General features: G+C 36.8%; 1 protein-coding gene across 1 annotated transcript in view; it reads right to left on the bottom strand.

Moving 5' to 3' along the window:
* The window catches only part of MAP3K15 (mitogen-activated protein kinase kinase kinase 15), an 80574-nt gene that overhangs the window by 10987 nt on the left and 49131 nt on the right, over positions 1-20456 (bottom strand). Inside the window, exons 7-19 of the mRNA XM_071430431.1 lie at positions 19695-19865; positions 18735-18847; positions 17642-17801; positions 16882-17032; positions 16372-16479; positions 14990-15039; positions 11948-12043; positions 10431-10518; positions 6668-6801; positions 5930-6057; positions 4084-4214; positions 3691-3796; positions 1154-1311 (exon numbers count right to left, since the gene is read on the bottom strand). Coding sequence (XP_071286532.1) covers positions 1154-1311; positions 3691-3796; positions 4084-4214; positions 5930-6057; positions 6668-6801; positions 10431-10518; positions 11948-12043; positions 14990-15039; positions 16372-16479; positions 16882-17032; positions 17642-17801; positions 18735-18847; positions 19695-19865 — 1594 coding nt within the window. The remainder of the gene's footprint in view (positions 1-1153; positions 1312-3690; positions 3797-4083; positions 4215-5929; positions 6058-6667; positions 6802-10430; positions 10519-11947; positions 12044-14989; positions 15040-16371; positions 16480-16881; positions 17033-17641; positions 17802-18734; positions 18848-19694; positions 19866-20456) is intronic.

Below are 20456 nucleotides of genomic sequence, written 5' to 3'. Positions count from 1 at the left end.
ATCATGTTCACCAGGCAGCTTCTTTTGAGGTATGCCACAAGTTGACAGCTCCAAGGTGACCTATTATACCACTAAAATAAGTGTATCAAACCCCATAATCATCCCTTTTGTGCCTTTTAGCAGTGGTTCATGGGACAACTCACAGGCCTAGTATGATGTGTGACATGACATGTCATGCTGAACTGCAGCCCAGCTTTCTGTACCTATTGATAAAGACTTGATTTTGCCACCATGGTTGCATTAATGATGATACTAAGCTCACATAGTGGCTTTCAACAAGATACATGAAAAAATTACAGCATAGGTAATTTAAAGCAGTTTGCTGAATTATGGATGGGATATTTTCCCCACTATAAGAATGAGAATTCTCAAGCATAACTGAAAAATTTAGTGCTTTACTAAAGATCTACTGCAAGCCAATGGAAGAACCAAAAATTTTCAGTCTACTTATTTGAAACATCATAGTTGTTACACTCCTGTTAGTTACAGAGATAGAACAAGTAACTTTTTAAAAACTTTTATTATCAAAGCTATCTGAAGGATTCTCAAGTGTTAATTTTTGCATTTGAAAACAGATACACAGGGAAACAATGTAATAGAGAAAACAGCTAACTGAGGAGGAAGCTATGACCTGAAGGACTTGGAATGCAAAATACAGAGTAATTTACTCCTTCAATACATGTGGGAGAGCTAATCCCCTGCCCTTTTCCACCCATCTTCCTGCATCCCTGTTGCAGAGACTGGGCCTTTAAAACATTTTCCTTTGGGAAGGAGGCTTACAAAAATTACTTAAAGAAGCAGAAATAACTTGTTTGTCATTACTGGGGAGACTGGTTACAAGAAGGAAATCATAAGCCAAGAGCAGGAGATGAAAAAAGTAACACAGGGGATATTAGTTTTCATAAGCCTTCACTCATTTTTCAGATTGCTGCTCTGAGTCATGACCTATTTCCAGCACAAAAATAACTGATCACCCCCTAGAGCAACACAGCTTAGAGAAGGGAAGGATCTCTCGGCAAGAGTTAAAAACACAGGTCAGACTATGGCTTTGTGCAAAACAACCCATGTAAGACAATGTTATTATCAATTAATATTATGAAATTAAGCTATAATTGACAATTCATCAACTCCAAAGCAAAAAAGCTGTATTTACTTTAAACATTGCAGCTTGAGGCTCCCCTAGTTCATGAAAAGGAGGTTTGCCTGTTGCCATCTCAATAATGGTACAGCCCAGGGACCAGATGTCAGCAGGAGCACCATATCCTCGTGGTCCTTTATCAATGATTTCTGGAGCCATGTACTGCAAGGTTCCTGGTCAGGACAAAAAGAGCTGTCAAGTGCACATTCTTCATTCTTATTAAGGAGGATTAACACAACACTCAGCAAGCCAAAAATTGTGAAATGCAACCTGTATAGCCAAATACCTTATCTCCCATATCAGCACTGAAAACTAAACAAAACCTTATGTTATAGCATCTTTTTTAAAAACTCTCTTTTTGCCCCTCCTTTCTAACACAAGGTTTCAAATGCTGAAAGTCTATACACCACATAATCCAATAGCTTCCCCAGAAAATAAAATTATATGAAATTTTTGCAGACACCAACTTTTAAAGAGTATGCATGTAAGAGATGGCAAAATCTGAGAAGTGACAGATAGCCTTCATGGGAATAATTCTCCATATTTTACCCCAATAATGAGAACACTAGTGACAGGGAATTTCAAACAGTTAGTTTGAAAAAAGTCTAGTTTTGCAAATACAGGGCAATAACTGAGGCAACTCATCATATTTAGTCTAGAATTCCAGGATGCCTTGGATGTGCTTGGGATTTCTGACATCTAAGGTTAGCAAAAAAAAAACCAAAACAAAAACCCCAAAAAACCAACTAAACAAAAATCCAACCCAACAAACCAACTGGTTAGAATTTCTGAAGTTATACAGATTGACAAAATAAGATCCTGCTTGTAGACTACCTGAGTGTAATACTAGTAATAATACTGATAAAGACCAGTACAGTAAAAAATTAAATAAAATATGGTCAATTTGGTATCACTGTTATTGAAGCATTCCCTAACACAACTAATGAGGTCTTTACAGGAAGAATCCACACCACCACCAGCAGAAACCTCTATAAGCTCAGACTGTTTTGAACACTACAGTTCTTTCTCCACCTGAATTTCTATCAGCTCTGTTGTAACATCTTTAAATTGAATTATTTTTCTTCTTAGGAATGCAATAAAACTATACTGCCATAGAGCTGTGAACTATCAAGTAATGGACATATGGTGAAGATACAAGGGTATCATATGCTCATTGAATGTGACTGCTGCAGAATGAAAGTTCAAGCCACAGCTTTGCCCTCAGGCTGTGTGTCTTGAATGGAGGGATGTCATGTTTAAACCATCAGAAGTCTTGATCTTCAAACCATGTGATTTTATTACATAATGCCTAAAATCTAGGGTTTATGTACTGCATTATAGAACAAAACCAAATTTCTTGAGACCTTTTGAGGTCCTCTGGGGTACAGCTACTTGCTTACTGATTTAAATCCAAAATGATAACTTTTAAGTATTTATTCATGTGGCAAATTACATCTCAAAGGCACAAACAGGGCTGAAAATTTGCAAGAGAAGAAAGAAGAAGGGCACAAGGAAAGAGCTACCTCCTTCTATTACAGTATGGTGACTTTTCTTAAGATATCATTTCTCCATATATCATCCCTACTGACAATCAGTTGCTAAAAAAGTCACTCAGAAGCATGCAAAATACAGGCAAAGAGAATGATAATGAGTAATAATGAGATAAAAAGTAAAAATAACTGAGAAAGGTAAGTTACATCAGAACCTTAATTTTATTTGCATGGCTTCCTTTGTAAGAAAGCTGGAGGAGCTGCAGACATACCATCAGAGAGGTAAAGGGAAGTCTTGATTTTCACTTAGTGAAGTTTGTTATCTCTTGTCTTCCACTCTGAAGCTGTCCATGACTAGTGGCTTTGTCTGTGTACCATTTACTTAAACTGCAGACAAGTAAGAGGCTTGTGCTATCAGCCTTTGGATAAGGCCATATAACAAGCCAAACCACGTTACCCACATCCACTGATCACAGAAACTATGTAACCACGTATTCTTTTTTTAATGTGGAGTTTCCCCTCTTGCTCAGCAATTTTTGTTTTCCCTGAATATTACAAGTCTTTAAAATGTTGTTGTATTGAAAGCTGTTCTGTAACACATCAGCCTAAAATTTTCCTGTAAACTTCTTTTTATTGTTAGCTAGTTGGTTGGGTTTTATAATTAATACCTCAAAACTGAAAGTGTTCATAAGTTTGAGTTTGGTTTTCTGCACTTTTAAACCTACATCTAGAAAGTGTGCAAGTGTAAGTTACTAATACCAAGATTATTAAATTAAAAAGTTGCTAAATTCAAGTGTTTCCAGATCTAATTACAACAATCAATTGCTACTTAAGGAACACTTTGAAGAAACACTTTTACCCCCAAAAAGTAAAATGGAATAGAGTTAAATTAAAAAAAAAAATCAATAAAGCTATCAAGCCTATGTTTACGGTGATCACACTCCCATTTACTCTGCTCTGCAGAGACCCAACAGTGTTTTCTTCATTAAGCCAAAGAGCCTCTTGGCTCAAATGCTAAACCTGTCATGAAAACCCTTATACACCCTGCTAGATTAATCTTACCTGTAAAGGTTTCAGTGCATGGATTGATTCCTGCCAGACGTTTGGAAGTACCAAAATCTGATATCTTCACCACGCCACTGTAGGTGTTCACCAGAACATTGTCCCCCTGTGGTTTGGGTAGGAAAGGGAAGGAGGGGAGGGAGGCAGCAAACAGGGAGGGGGAGATAGAAAAATACAGATTCTTAATCTCAATACTCCTTCAAGTTTGCACTTATCTTTGTAATACACCTTCCTACAAAGCAATATTCCCAGAGCACCAGCAGAAGGACGTGGTTTATGCCTTCCTTTTGTTTTCAGCTTCCATGAAATCCTAAGTAAAAATCCTTCAGATTAAAGCAAAACTAACTGAAGATAAAAAGCAAATCAAACAAGACACACAAAAGGAAAAGTTACCTTTATATCTCTGTGTACAATCTGGTTCTCATGGAGATACTTGAGGCCTTCCAGAATCTGCTTGGTGTAAAATTTAATTGTAGGTTCTTTCATTGGGCCCCACTTAGATCTTAAGAGAGCAGAGAGGCTGCCTACAGGAGTTTAAGAAGAAAGTGTATCAAGATAGCAAATTCCCCAAATGAACATGAAACATGTAAGTCTGGATAAAGCCTTTGCTCAACATCCTAATATAAAGGAAAAGCAGCACCCATGATTAAGCCAAATTCTTGCTAGATCACTCATAGCAAATAATTTGCTGCTGCTCTGGACTGATTATTGTTTATTTGCCAGGTCAGATTCTACTCCCACAACAAGAATAATGTTCTGACAGAGCTGGATCCATCCCCCTCACTTCACTGTAACAAATGCTGAGACTACAACTAGCAGCCATGTAGCCCATAATGAAACAAGGACTAAAGGTAACACTCTACCATGTTCTATATTCATGAACCACAGGTATGGGCAAAGACAAGCTGATTTTCCTGAGGAAGGGAGGGTAGAATCTATATCAGAGAGAGCCTCCTCTTTACAAATATGGCATCAACTTCTGGCAATATTCAGAGACAGGAAAGAAAGCTCCTAAAAAAAGCCCTGAATGAATGTTCAGAGTAGGAGATGGGCCATCTACACATCCCCAATTCTAATAAAACTAATCTTTAAAGAACACAAATATTTAAATCATGGGGCAAAATAAAGAACAGTTTTACTTATTCAGCATAAAATAAACTAAGTACAGTAGATCTACTTAAGGCCAGAAAAATTCAGCTAAAGGAACAGACAGCTTTCTAAAGTAAAGTTTCCTCAAAGAATCTCATATAATCTGAACAGCTGGTTCCTTTTTAAGACTGGCTACAGAGTTTAAAATATCTAAATTGGTTCAGTAATATCTTGCCATTAGCAACTAATCACAGCACACTTTACTGTGTATATATGAACAGGAAACAACACCAGCTGACACTTGTGAACAAGTGTGGGAAAACAAGTGGAAGTGTTGGTATAATTTCATCACATCTGCATGAGTCATGCAGGTCAAAGTGTCTCAGCTGTCAGGTGAGAAGGTCACAAAGATTGAAAAACTAAATAGTTTTCCTACATCCCTAAATGCCTTGGATGCATTTAATTACACTTTGAATGTTTGTCTGGACCTTTCTTAGGAAATCTGACCCTTTCCCCCCATTTTTCTTATTTCTGTTTTTACTTTGCAAATTAAAATAATGCAAAATCTAACACTTATTCTGACATATCCTTGACACTGAAGAGTAAATGGCAAAGTGGAGATGGAAACAAGGTACAGAGGTTACAAAGAGATTTCACATCCTCTTCCTCCAGCAGAGAAGGCTCGAGGAGTGAAACTGGAAATTATGAGCAAGGAACACATCTCACTTTAATCTCTAATCTACCTAGGGAATAGCAGTCCTTTGTACACAGCAGTTAAAAAACAGTACTTAATTGTTCTATCAGTGCTACTGCTCAAAGAGAAACTGAAAGCTCCAGTCATCATTCAGACACTTGAGCCCAATGGACTATACAGCTCTAACTCCACTATTTTTTAACACATGAGTATTTGAAACCAAATACTTTTTATCACTTCTCTCTAGGTTTAGCATCATTATAGAAAGGGGAGAGGGTACTGGGACCTGTACTCTTCAAATTTACTCTATGAGAAAAAGGATTTATACAGTTAACATCCCAACAGAAAAGCCATACAGAGTGCACAAACACATTAAATGCTTATCTATTGACTTTCAGTCGGCTTGGAGTACCAAATGCTTTTACTTTGGCAGACCAAACTCAGCATGATACAAACCTCCTGGCACCTGCTCCATAAAAATCTTAATGTACCCGTTTTCTGAAACAGATCCAAGATACTGGACAATGTTGCGATGCTTTAAATATTTGTGCAATGCTATCTCTTCGTGAAGAGGTTGAGAATACCTATTTAAAAAAAAAACACCAAAACCAAGGATTATTTCATCATGCAGGAAAAGTTCTAGGCTATGCTTAAATGCTAATTTGACAACAGAATGGATCTTAGGGATACCACTCCAATTCTCAGCAAACATTTTGTCCACGATTTTAAAATGCAGCATCATTCACTGCCTATCCCAAAAAGGTACAGAGACAGAGCTCAGAGGAACTCTGGTGAAGAAACATGCCCCCAAGAATTTATATGTGTGTTTTCTGTATCAATACATAGCACTGTCTTTGACTCCAGACCTCCTCTCATGCTTTTCACCCTCCTCAAAAAGAATACAAGTGACATACAACTGCAACCTAAAACCAATGTCTCCTGGAATGTAAGATACACATACAGATTATTAAACTGTCATATTTATGATATGTATCATATATTTTCCCCAAAAATACAACATCTTTACTCTCAAAAAGGTACTTTTGGATAGTAGGAGTAAATATTAATTGAATTTCAGTATACTGGCATTTTATAAACTAACCACACAGAAATACATGCCAAGAAGAGCCAAATTTTCAAAAAACAACTGCATTTTTGTTCACAGTGTGTATATAACAATGAACTAGGTCTTACCTGCTGTCTCTCTCAGGTATTTCTTTGATGGCTATTCGGACCTGGTTGCTAAGGTCTCTTCCAGCATAAACTATTCCATAAGTACCTTTCCCTAGAACTACCCTTTCACCATTCTCATCATAATCATATTCATACTGCAAGCAGAAAAGATAAACAAAGCAGCACAGAAATTGTTATCACTAACATTTGACATTACAGAGAGCCTTTAGTTTATGCCAGTTTAGCACAGCACAAAGGTGCTGCTGCAGTGCAGCTGGAGGACACCAGGTTACCCACCAGCCCTGTGCTTTACACAACTTGTAAAATTTCCACCTTATTGCTTTGTTATACAGTCTTCCCTAACCAGCTTTGAGAAAGATGCATTCATCCAAACAGGGAACATAGCAATAAACCAAATTCAATGAAACATTGCTATCAAAAGAACCCATTCATGTATTGTCTCTAAGAGCTGCTGACAGAGCCTTCAGAACATCTAAATATATGGCACAAAACATAAAATTTTGAAACCAGTGGTTTAATGAATTGATAAAAGTAACTGGACCATATAGTCACCCCAGGACATCCCCTCTCACAATGAAATTTTTCCAAAGGGCAGAAAAAATAAAAAATGTTCATCTTGTCAACAAATTATTAAATATAATGGTGGTTTCCACTGCTGCTGAAACGTGCTGGGTCATATTTCCAGCTGAACAACTCAATGCTGGTTCACTGACTTCAATAAAGTTACACTAATTTACACCACCTCATATAGTGACCTTGTGACAGAACTCTCCTACTCTAAAGGAGTGAATGATGCTTAATGGAAGTGTACCCCAGACACTATATAAAACCAAATTTCTAATGGAAGCTGGGTTGAACAGCACATCCATGATTCAAATCAGGGAACTTATAAAGGATGAAAAGAACTAGACAATTTCATAGTCTCAGATATTGTCAGGAGTACACAGATCTCCCCTAGAATCTTCCCACACCCAAGAGGATGTCCCATATGGGAAAACTGCAGGGTATTCTCTGTGGCCTTATGTGATTTCCCTATTAAAAAAACAAACAACAAAACTTCTTACAATGGCCATAACTACTGACTTTTCTGTCAATGACTACTTTTTCTGCATTGTCCAATGTAACTCTCTGACACAGAATGCAGCCTTGGAGAATTTCTTTGATGTGCCTTCCCAGTTCACATCGCAGCTCTGCTGCCGCAGTATCCACACTCCCCCTCTTCACCTCGGCAAAGATGGCAAGTTTCATGCTGCTGTATGGAATGTGCTAAAGGAAACCCGTCTGTCACTTATCCTAACAGCATATTCTGCTCAGTGGAACTAAACTGGAGCAAGCACAGCTTTAGCACAGCTCCATTTACCACATTTCAGCACTTCACGGTTCACAACATAATCTCGTTACATGATAGGCATAACTGACCCAAAACGCCATATGCAAAAGTTGCCAGGTTCTTTGGTAGGAGCACATCCAGCTTTCACAGCTATCATATGACATAAAACTGTGCAAAAAAAAAAGACAGCAGTCACATTGCAGAATTTAGGATTGACAGCAACCCCATCTGCAACACACTGGCCCTAAGCCAACCCTTTAATTACCATGGAGAAATCTATGTTCTCCAGTCTGGGTCCCATGATACATGAAAATTGTTGGTATTTAGAGTTCAGTGCTAGTTAGTAGACAGTTTAATAGACTTGTATATACTTGATGTCACTTTACATTTGCCTCTTCTCATCCCAACAGCTACAAATATTGAATAAACCACTGTTGGTTGCCAAAAATGTGAATAAGTGATCCACTGGCTGTGAAATCCAACCAGTAGGTACAAGTAAACAAGTGTTCATATCTGACCTTCTGTAAGGCAGAGTGTTCTCTAGATTATCCAACTGGGGTACAGCAGGTATTCTTAAAGTGATAGGAACTTCTTATCAATATATGGAAGTGAATACCCCAAGGCTGAAGGAACTGCAACATTCACACTCCTTCAAAATACTTGCCAGCTGTAAAATTAGACTGCAGCTTATACGTAAAATATACAACTCCTAAAGACAACATGCTCTTAAGGATTCTGACTGAAATTAGATTTTCTTGCCCCAGACTTTGCAGGAGGTTATTTCTTCCTCTTCCCCAGATATAAACAACTGTTTTATTAACAGTAAGAACTGTTTTCTCTGTATTAGTAGAGCCCATCAAGACCACATAAAGCTGTATTCTCAATCATTATCACTTCTTAAATGCAAAATCTCAAGCTGCAGAAAGGCATTAAGTGTCTTTCTTCATTGACACACTAAACTAATTATTTCTCCCCTTCAGAAGTCTTGATTTCTGTTTCACTGTCATAAACTAAGACAGTAAGTACAAGGTGACAACTGTGAAAACTTCAAGATAGGTAGTATGATATAAAGATTTAAAATTAATTTCTGTAGTCACATCTCCATGTGTCATTCATTCATGCAGGATTGCTTCCTGCTATGCATTGTCAAGTGATTTGTTCAGTTTAGTTTTTAAAAGGCTCAAGCCATGATGAGCTCACATCCTCTGAGAGACTGTTACACAGCTGAACAGACTGTGTTGTATGGAGATAGCCCTGCTATTAGCTGAGTGCATAATTATGTAATATAAAGATCTGCAGCTATGGTTAATACCCTGTCTGCACCAAGGCAGAGCCCTGAAGCTGTGTCAGGACCACAGATGGATGTATTAAACTGGGCTTAACAGATGTGCAGATTTGTCCTTTCCGCTCGAGGAAAGAATTCTGTGGCCAAACAAACCCCAGTGCAAAAACTCATCTTTCCCACTTTATGAAACTATATTTAGCAGTACAGCAGAGAGTTCTATATTTTCTTTTTTGTCCCCTGAAGTCTCAAGTCCTACAAAGCTCACTACCATGAACAGCTGCTCTGAATGGTTGGCCTAAGAGAATTGCTGGAATGAGACACAATGAGGAAGATGCCCAGCTCAAACAAGCCACAGGAGGGTTTCCATGCTCATTAATTGGTTGATTAAATTTGCTTCTCCACAAATAAAACTTACAACCTACCTTCTACGGTGGCTTTTCAAATTTCAAAACAAATAAAAAAAGAATAATAAATACAGGGTTATGTATTTAATGTGGACATCTGCTATGAGTCACTTTCTCTTATGAAGACATGGATTCACCTATCCCAACCTGAGGCCACATGACATGTGAATAACCCTTTCCAAGTTAGTTGCTTTTCCTTTTTTCTCTCTGTACTAATTAGAAAGAAAGTCTACAGCTACTGGATTCCTAACGTGGATGTTACAGTGATAAGAAAAAAGTACAGTGTATTAACCTGATCCTAAATACCTGCAATATCTCTGGGACAGAAGCCTGTCAAATAAAATTACTTGGAGTAGTAATGGTATCAAGTACCAGGCAGAAAAACTAAAGTACCTTTGTAATGGCTTTTTTTATCATTTATTTAATATTTTATCTTTTTTATCTACTTGAGCCAGCTGATAACAGTTGATTCTTATCTATACATGGTTTATAAGAGAATACAAGCACAGTAACATATTTCATTAAGGATTTATGCAGTTTACAGTAGTAACAGAACCACTTCATAAAAAAAGTGTTTTTTCAAATGAATGCAAATCTCATGTACAAATAATTTTGAAAGAATTTAAATGGCATATACAATTAAGAAGTTAAAATGCTGTTTATCTTTCTATTTTACCAATATGAAAGTGCAGGGACGACTGAGAACAAGTTTCAGAGTTCTCAGATCTTTTATCCTTGACATACCTCTAATGTGTCTCCATCTATTTCTCCTTCTAGTTCCAAAGTATTACCAACTGCATCAGACAAAATTTCTTTCACTAAACCACAGAATCTAAAAAAAGAAATACAAAGGACAGGATCAAAGAAGAATACCCTTTTGGAAGCAGATTAAACAGATTCTTGCAAGCTGGGCATTGCTTTCAAGCTAATAAACTGACTAGCATGTTCACAGCTTGCTTTCATTACTGACTTTCTCCATATTTACCCCATTTTAAATGATGAAGAACATCAAACACAACTGAAAAGCCTCATTATTTATAAAATTATTATGTTTGCTGTAGCAGAACCTGACAGTTGCTTGTTTTTGCAATTGCATAGTAAAATCTTGGTAGATTCAACTCAAATACTTTTTCAGTACATGTTTGGCTGCAAGTGTGATTACTCAGTATTTCAGAAAATCAGATGTTGTAGCTTTTTGTCAGGCATTCAGAAAGCCAAAAGTATAAAAGTAGTAATGTAGCTAGAAGAACAGAGTTTTAACTAATTTCTAGTTCTCTGGGGTGGAGATACTTAAATCCAATAATATTTTTTCCTGTAGTTCCCTGCCTGAGCCATTTTTTTTTTCCAAATTCTATAAGAAATTGTTAACAATTACTTAAATTTTTAAAAAATATTAATAATTTCATTTCATACATCTCATTCATTAAATAACAGAGACATCTCCTGATCTGACTCCTGTAGCACACTGAATCTGGCATGAAAAATGTGGCCATGTTTCATGAGACACAAATTACACTGCCAAATTAGGGCTGAGGAGGTAACATTAATTTTAGTATTTCCTATCTTTTATGCAATGCACATTGCAAAGCTAGTAATTTTTTTTTAACCTGAGTTTATTCCATGTAATACATAAGTAGTAATTATTGCAAGAAATAGTGAATGTACCATTATGCTCCAAAACCTAAGTGTATTAACAACTCCCTCCTACACCATTCAGAAGGTGTATTTGCAACTACCAGTCCTAAGGGAGAATTTAGTCTGTAAAGATTTAGGCCTAAAATTCAGTTAGCCTGCTTACTTTTTAGAGACAACAGATCATCAGAAAACATTTAACTACAGGTACAATTGGTAACACGGATCTCTGACACAGTATAAGTTAGAATTTCGTGTTACACTTAGATATTCTTATTTAAATCAAACTGAACAGACACAAAAAGGAATATGAAACAATGGAGCACCTTACATGACATGGCCAAGATAAGGAAAAATAAGATAATAGCTGTAATTTAGATTAAATTGGTTAAGCCCTTTTCAGACATAATGATTTGGAGATAAACTAACCAGAATCATACAGGAAGTATAATGGGTGCTCTAATCACCTTAAGCATCACTGAGTTTACATTGCTTCTTCATCAAGAAAAAATAAATGAAGACATAAATCATCTGTTTCTCAAGCAAAAATATTGGTTTTCAATCTTTACGAAATCGATTTTATTGAGGATACAGATGAGGCATGCAACACCCACACAAACTGAACTTACCTACTACATTGGTTTTCTGTAGAAAAGTAGATTTGAAAGTCATCATAGTTATCATGGACATAAAGAAAACAACATCGTTCATCGAACTTGGAAATGCTGTAAAATTCACATTAGGAAAGCATTATTTTGAATATAACTATTGTAAGAAATAGGGCAATGAGGAGATATTTTTTTTAATGATGAACACTTAAGAAATGTATTTTCACAGTTAATTACCTCAGAGAAGCAGTATGTAATCATATATATTCTCCTTATAACTAGAAGTTTTCAGCTTATTTATATATTCTATAATCCTACCTTCATTGTGATAAATAAGCTGCTGCTTACTTTGGTAAAATACTGACTTGTGTTGAGGTTGGTTTGTTGTTCATCTCCACTTCTGCTTCTGCACAATTCCATCAGATTCCTTGGTACTTGATGACACCTCAATGGAAAGTGAATTGTTCTGACACTAATTTAGCTTTTAAAAGATAACCTTTCCTTAATGATTGAAAAGTACTTTTATAATTCCATTGCTTCTACAAAAAAACTGAACTGGGAAATACTAACAGTGTAACAGATCCTTCTCAGTCTATGCTTTTTACGGCCTTAAAACTGATAAACTAGTTTTGGGATGACCAGTGTTTACTCCAAATTGCAGCAATAATTCTGAAAAAGGGATTATTTATTGCATATTGTGTTGTGTCAGTGTCATATATATCCCATATAAATGCACTGAAGCAAAAATTGAAATGCCATAAAACACAGTATCAATATGAAAATAAATCTAAGAATTAACCTCTTACACCAACCATTTGCACTGAAGTATTTTGCTACATAATCCCAAGTTGTTAGGCTTCTTAAGGTATTTTTGTGCCTTAAGTTAACAAAATTTCTTAGATTCTTGCCTGATCTGTTCAGTCAAACTCTTCTATTTTGCATATCTTCTGCTGAGCCAGTTACTTAAAATACATGACAGCACACAGCAAAGTTGCCCATGTTACATAACCAATTGATGTTGCCTGTTGAAGCACCATTAAGGGCTACCTCAAAGAAGTTCAAAAAAATCCAAATTTTGCCTGAAAACTTTTCTAAAAATATGTGAAAATAATAACTATGCCATTCTTCAGTTTCATTTAGTATAGCAATTTCCAGTCTAATAAGTCAGACAAGCACATATCAGACTTGAGAACTAAGAGACAAAGCAAGGTGACTCTTACAGGGGGAAATATAGGACAGACAAGGCAGTATCTAAGTAACAATACTGCATTATAAAACATTGCCATGTATGGGGTATATAAGATGAACTGGTTAGTATGAATACAGTTTAAGAGTTTTGATAGAGTGTATTTTAACTGAGACCACAATTTTTTTTAAGGAACGCAATTTCAAAAGTATAGTAATTTGAAGTTGTCACATACAAAGCAAACATATAACTCTAATAAATTTAAAAAAGATTGCCTCTTTGAGCTTTGTAATACAGTGAATTTTTAATCACTCTGCAGTGAATAAAAATCAAAGCAAATGAAATTAGTTGCTTGCTTCCTTTTGATTAACGTTATCTTTCTTAAAGATTAATTTCTGTGCATTGTGTTGACTGAAGGTAATTAATGTGGTACAGAAACTTTATGCTGAATTATTCTCAATCAGTTCCACAGACTTCAGTAATTCACATTGCATTGGAGTAACAGAATAAAATACCATGTAAAATTAATTTAAACCAAAGCCTGTTCTTTTTTTTTTTTTAGAAGAAAAGACTGAAGCTATGATAGAATTTATGTTCAAATTTTAGGTTTTAGGTTTTCAACTACCTCTCATATTACTCAGAGAAATACTTCTTCACTGAGCTTACTTGCTTAGGCAAATTATGCAAGTTCAGGGAAGGCAAACCCGGGACCTAAAACTTGAGGCACTCTTAGTCAAGACCAAAGAAGTCCTCTCCTTTCAGAACTACAAAACCCACTAGGTATCTGAATTTCTTCTTGCTCTTGAATCAGAAGGTTTGTCACTTAAGCTTATGCAGTCACATAAGTGGCCCCAGACAACAGCCACTGATGTCCCTAGAAAGGCCAGATCCACAGTGTAGAGACCCAGGAGCTCAGAGAGAAGGCAAAAGCCCACCTGGTGTTCCCTGTACTGTTCCCTGAACTACCAGTTCCTCTGGTTCTTAGCTGCAGTCTGCATAATTCAGAGAAGAGATAGGTTTAATTTTTTTTCCTCTCCTGGTGTTCTGTCTCTCACCCTTTCGGCAGCAAAGCAGCCCAACTTAACATACATAATCTTATGTATGTTAATCTTACATAGACTACTTTCTAAATGCAGTCATGCATTTTGCAATTATTAACACCAAATGTGAATATTTTCTATCCTTTCAGTTTTCAGAACAATCCTGTTCTTTCTATATAATATTCTGTTCTTTTTTGGAACTAATGTTTTGACCCATTTACTTATGACTAGTGTTTTCATTGCTCTAAGTCCTTGAGAAACTCCCCTAGTAGTCCACTTACAGCTTAAGAATTATTTTCTGTCCTTAGCAAAAACTACATCTATGCCTCATTTATTAGTTCTCTAATAATTCAAGTTTTAGCTAGCAGGTATTTAAATAAAGCCATATCTGCAGCATTTCTGAATTCCAAACAGAAAACAGATACTATGGGTTCATAAGTGAAAGTCTTCTTTCACTTATGGAAGGAAGCAAGAAGCACTAAGGGCCCTTCTTTCCTTCTGCCCTCCATGTTTTTAAATGCAGAGATGGCAATAACTTCAGTGAAACATTTAGAAAAATCTACAAAAATCAGTTACAAAATAGAAAATGAAAGTCTACCAGAGAATACAGACACCCAATAACCCTCTCAGATTTGAGTGTTCCTATGAGAAATGTACAGCCCTGCCCATGCATGGAAAGGAAAACCCCTTTGTGACATTTCAAGGCAGGCTGGACAGAACAAGCTTTTATAACAGGCCATTGAAAGAGAGAGATTTAAGGTAGAATCCAGATTTTGCACTTATGGGAAATATAAAACACACACAAAAAGACACTGAACTGTTTACTAGCGTACCAACCTTATTCCCCTAATGGAAGAAGCTGTAAAATTCCATTCATGAATCTGTTTCTGTAAAGAACAAATAGATAAAATCAACTGCAGTTTAATGACTTAATACTGAAAACAAAGTCACAGGTAAGGAAAATAAAGGTTTTCCAACATGTCTCTCTCTTTCCTTCTTTCTCTCTCTTTCTTTCTTCCCCCTCGCTCCCATATTTTGCAATAAGATTAATACCTGGGTAAATACATTGCTATTTTACTTCATTTTGAAGAAAAAATGAATATAAATGGCACAGGGTAGAAGCAAAGGCCACATTTCCTCATGTAAATTCAACCTGAAGAATAAGTTGCACAGCACAATTTACCAAACATTATGTTTTGACGCAATACATCTACGTTTCACATTAAACATGGAGCAGACCATGTGCCACTCTTATCTAGGCTCCAAGGAAAGGCAAATTCACCAGTCTCCCTAAGAGGTTTTGAGCCAACAGCTTTGGCCCAGGGAACACACTGGAGGCAAAACAGAGGAAGGACAGCCTGTCTCTAGGACTGCAGCCCTCCATAAATCTAATTATAGCTATGAGCTGGATTTTGTTTAGCAATGTCAGATATGCACCAGAAATTTGTTCCACAAAGCAAAGTTGTGTCAGACACATTCACCTGAAACAGTGAAGTAGAAAAATATACAGGAAAAACTGTTCACAGATCCAGGTAATTATGTGGTCTTGTCCTGCTCCAACATGCTTCTTTTCCACACTTTGTCTCTATGCTTTTGGTCTATTCTCCATCTATGTTGTTCTAATACGAAGAAAGTGTAGCAAAATACATTGCAGATTTCAAGTCTTTCAATGTGAAACTCAAATTATTTCTCATTTTTAAGAGCTGACACTGTCCATAACTGTGCCTACTCCTTTCTTAATCCCCTGTGCCCTATCCAATAATCCAAGACACCAAATATTTTATTTCTTGACACTTACTTGTCACAGGCCATTTTTCCTAGTTTCAAATATTACAGTTGTAAAAGTTTAAAATGCCTAAAACATTGAACACAATTCTGGGCTTTATCTTTACTTTTAATCTTTGACCTGCATTTTAACTAAACTCACAGAATTCGAATGAGAAATATTATGAGCAGACCAAATAACACTTCTAAGAGACATGGTCAAGAAAAGTTAAATCTGAGTGACATCAGAACCATTTGATTTCTAATCATAGTCACTCCTTTTATTTTCTCTGTAAAATGTCAACTTTTGTATCTGCACAAGAGATGCTGAGGCTTGGGCTTCACAGAAATGTAGCAAATTTTAAATTATTGTAAAGTGCTCCAAAGTCTACATGTAAACAATTACTTTATGTAAAATGAATCAGTACATTTAACAAACTTGCTGACACTTTTACCATTTCAGGGGGAGAGACATGCCACAAAGACAGAGAGCTCTCATCTGCTTCACTGTTGATTGAAACATAGGCAGGCTGGTAGACTTTAGTTGGTTCTATCACCAAAACCTGAAGACAGAGAGCATTTTTCCTTAAGAAACCAGTAGCTAATACACTACAGTATCTTCAGATGCTCAGATATAAACAAAAGGTAATTTTGAAGTAAGACTTAAAAAATTTTCAAGGGAGACAGGAGGCCAAGGCAAGGCAGGAATAGTCTGTGTTCTTATGAACAACAGAATAGCAGTATCACAATTTGTTATAGGGGACTTACAAGTATTTCTTAGAATGCTTTTAGGTTGCTGGGTTAATTTTTTTATAGCATAAAGATTAAGAAAGTACAGGGGTTTGGTTCATGCAGTGAAACAGGCAGTTAAATTTTTAAGTATTATGTTTAGGGTTTTCCAATTCTTGTAATATCCTATCCAGAAACATAAAACATACAAAACTTGTTTGGACATAACATCTTACTGGAAATCTCAGTCCATTAGTTGTTTCTTTCGTTGCCTCAAAAATTATATCTAGCCAGAAAGTCAATCTTTCTTGTTTAGGAGAATGTTCTATGGTGAGTTTCTTGAAACGCTGAATTAACATCAGATTCTGAACTAATGATTTCAAGTACCTAGAATGTATTGAATTAGTGAGTTAACAGAGAGAAAACAAAATTCAACCAGATTCTAAAACCACTTCACTGACTTAGACATCCAAAATGAAATGTGTTTTAAAAGCTACCACAATGGAAATGGTAGTGTTGATTTTTACAGATTTCTGGAAAGAATAGCAAGTTTAGACAAAGCCTTGAGTCACAAGCTCACATGAATGTTCATGAACAATAGCTTTTTGCAAATGGGTATGGTTACACAAGTAGTTACATGGGGATTAGACAGGATATGATGAACTAGAAGATGGTGGAGGGAAGCAGCAGCTATCTTAACTCTGAAAACAATGGTTTCACAATTTTTCACAATTACTTCACAAGGAGTCATTACTAATATCCAAGTGCTTTCTTATAAAATACATGCTTCAATGGGATATAACTGACAATGTTGGATAACCTAATTTTTCACCTTCCCCCTTCCTTCTCATAATAAAAGAACATAGCATAAACTAAGAGTTGCAAACAATCTAAGATGGAAAAATCCAATCAAGTTATCCATGTGACTGCAAGATTTTTTAAATTTGTGTATTTCCCCATAGTTTAGTGCTTGAGCAACAGCCTTCTACCACATACCACACTGGAGGTTTCAGCTTAAAAAGCTTCTCTGCTGCTTGTACTGCTTTACCAACATCATTTGCCAGCATGCTCACGCTGAAGAACTGTCCCACATCCCAGTAATTGTTCATTTTTTCTAGGCTTCCTTTTCTTCCCAATAAACTGTTTAACCGTACACCTGTAAAATTTCAATTGGAAACCACAATTTTCTATCACTAAAACACTCTTTTGTGTTTTTTACTGGTAAGTTGATCAGTAAAAGACTAGTTTAAGACTTGATTAAGCATTACTGATGAAAATAAAGAGGAGTAAGTTTTCCCCAGAAAATAACATTGCACAATACAGAGGAAGGATCTGCAAATCACACCTCCAGTGAAGAACCCCCATGACACAGGGCTGAGAAACCTCTTTTACCTCCTGTCTGGGCTATCTGCCTCTTGATTCTCAGTGTAAGATGCACAAATCTGTGTCCTCATCTGCATTTACTGCAAGAGATCCATGGCTAGAGGTTCAAACAAGTCCACCCCAGAGCAGGGTCAGAGAAATAACTTAAAGCCACGTTTGCACTCTTAACATTTAAGGCTCAAATATGCCTTTCAGGCAAGACCAGATTCCAAATATAATGTTCAGCTATCATCTCCCTAGGAAGATCTGCATATCTCTAGGTAGACAAGTAACTCCCCTGGTAGGTCCTTCCAGGCAGTAATTCTTGTGGATCTCTCAACTCAGTGACAACAGAAACCCTTTCCTGGCATTCCTGAGGAGAACTGGGCCACACTGTCTCTTCCTGTTTTTATGCCCTGTTGGTTCTGCAATGGGATAATCTCTGTGGTGCAGCAAAGGCAGTTTACAGATGGTGCTGAAGTTGGTTCTTTGTTGTTCTCCAATCTCTGGGTCCCTTTAGATGGGCCATGATACCAGAAAGCTGCTCCAAGGCAGCCAGAAGGAAAATGTGCTTTTGAGATCCCTGTGCTTTAGGCTGCCATCCAGGACCCACCACAAAAAAGCCTTAACCACCCTTGTGTCTATGCAACCCATCACTGTAAGTATTTTGTTTTCTTCATAGGGAGAGAGGCTGAAAACCTGTCTGTGGCACTGTGTGGCTATTTACCTATTTTTCTCAGTTCCATTGAGCTTTCAAACTGTTGTCCTGCAACAAGCAGCAAAACTGCAAGGTTAATTCCAGAATAGAGAGTTGGCTGGAGTTCAAATCCTTTGCGATACCTGCAGAGAAGAGTCAAGAACTCAAATCTCATTGTTTAGAAGAACTGAAATATTGCAAAGTTTTGACAGGTATTTTTAGGTATTGATTTACTGTAAGGATTATATGGCTAGCTGGCACCAATGGCCCCAAACCCTTTGTTTTAAAGCTTCATATTCATTAAAGGTAACTGAGACACAGTTGACACAGGCTGAGTGCCTGCCAGTAGCTGGTGCAGGATCAAGAGATCCACCTGAAGCTTGCAAGTTCACTGCTCCCCACCCATGTTGCATGGTGGGGAAAAGAGGGGGTGGGAGAGAATATTGCACAATTACAGTTGAAACCCACGTTGCTAAGTTACTATTGTACTCAGCAGTATGATTACACAAACACACCTATATGAACAGTATGTCAGTGAGAGCCTGTGTGCATATGCATGCATTAATGCCTTAAGAAAATTTATAACACTGTTTATCACCAGTAGACCATTGCATTTCCTGGGGATCCAGTACGGAAACCATCCTTGCACAGAGGACTAACATAACCCCATGATCTCACTTGTACTTCATTTTGGCTTTAAGACACATCAATTATATATTTCCTCAATAAAGACACAGGTTAGTCAACATCCCTCCCAATAAGGTGCATCATTCAATTTCCAGGATCGTTTATAAAGAGAAGCAAGGAAATACATATACAAAGATCTGATGCTCAGTAAACCACTTATTCAAACAGGACCCTGAAAAACAGAGATAAGTAGAAAAACTGATCTTCTAATTATTACAGCCCTGCTTTTCATATCCAGAAGTTAAAAGTCTAAAAATGCTTTTAAACAGATTTTTTTGGTGGTTTTGTTTGTTTTTCTGTTACCATTCAATGGAATGATCTCGACTATTGGTATCTTTACAGTCAGAATCAAGAAACATATCCTTGTAGATCCTCCCACATAAGCAAAACATGTCTGGAGCAGGGTGATCACACGTCTGCAGGACTTGAAGCATAACTTGTAGTGCCTTCTCTCTGTCACCTGCATTATTTCTTCTGAAATCAAATACAGAGAATAATATAAATGAGTTCAGACCTGAAACAGTACCTGCAAGATGGGAGAACAATATCCCTCATCTATCCCACAATCCATCCATCATACACACACTTGACTTTGTTTAGACTGATGCATGATTGTTGGTTGACTGATAAAACCCAAATTCAGTCTCCTATCATTGGTCTCTATGTGTAGCTCACATAAGAACTGAAGCAAACCCAGAACTCCTCTTTGACAAAAATCTGTCATCTAATTTGATTCCTTCCTGTGTACACAAGCACACCCTGAACATCCTGCAATTAGAAAAAAGTGCCTGTTTAGTGCTCATTCCTGACAACACTTAACAAAAATGGCCATTTTCAGCATTCTGTGTGACAGATCATTCAGCTATGTCCAAGATTTGTAATCTTGAATCCAGAGAATCCAGAAACAATACCAGGAAATACCAACTGATTGCAGGAGAAGCCAGGTCAATCCAATCTTATCCAAGAGAATGACAGAGCTCAATATGGAGCCTTTGAACTCCAACAAGAATAGAAGGGTGAAATTGAACTGTATTTCTTAATTAAAATTCTTCAGATTGCAAAAGG

The sequence above is a fragment of the Agelaius tricolor genome, unplaced genomic scaffold (genome assembly GCF_023055355.1).
Source record: "Agelaius tricolor isolate 1412-34295 unplaced genomic scaffold, bAgeTri1.0.p SCAF_7, whole genome shotgun sequence".
NCBI lineage: Eukaryota > Metazoa > Chordata > Aves > Passeriformes > Icteridae > Agelaius > Agelaius tricolor.
Note: the sequence above shows the minus strand (reverse complement) of the source record. Positions and strands in the feature narration are given on the sequence as shown.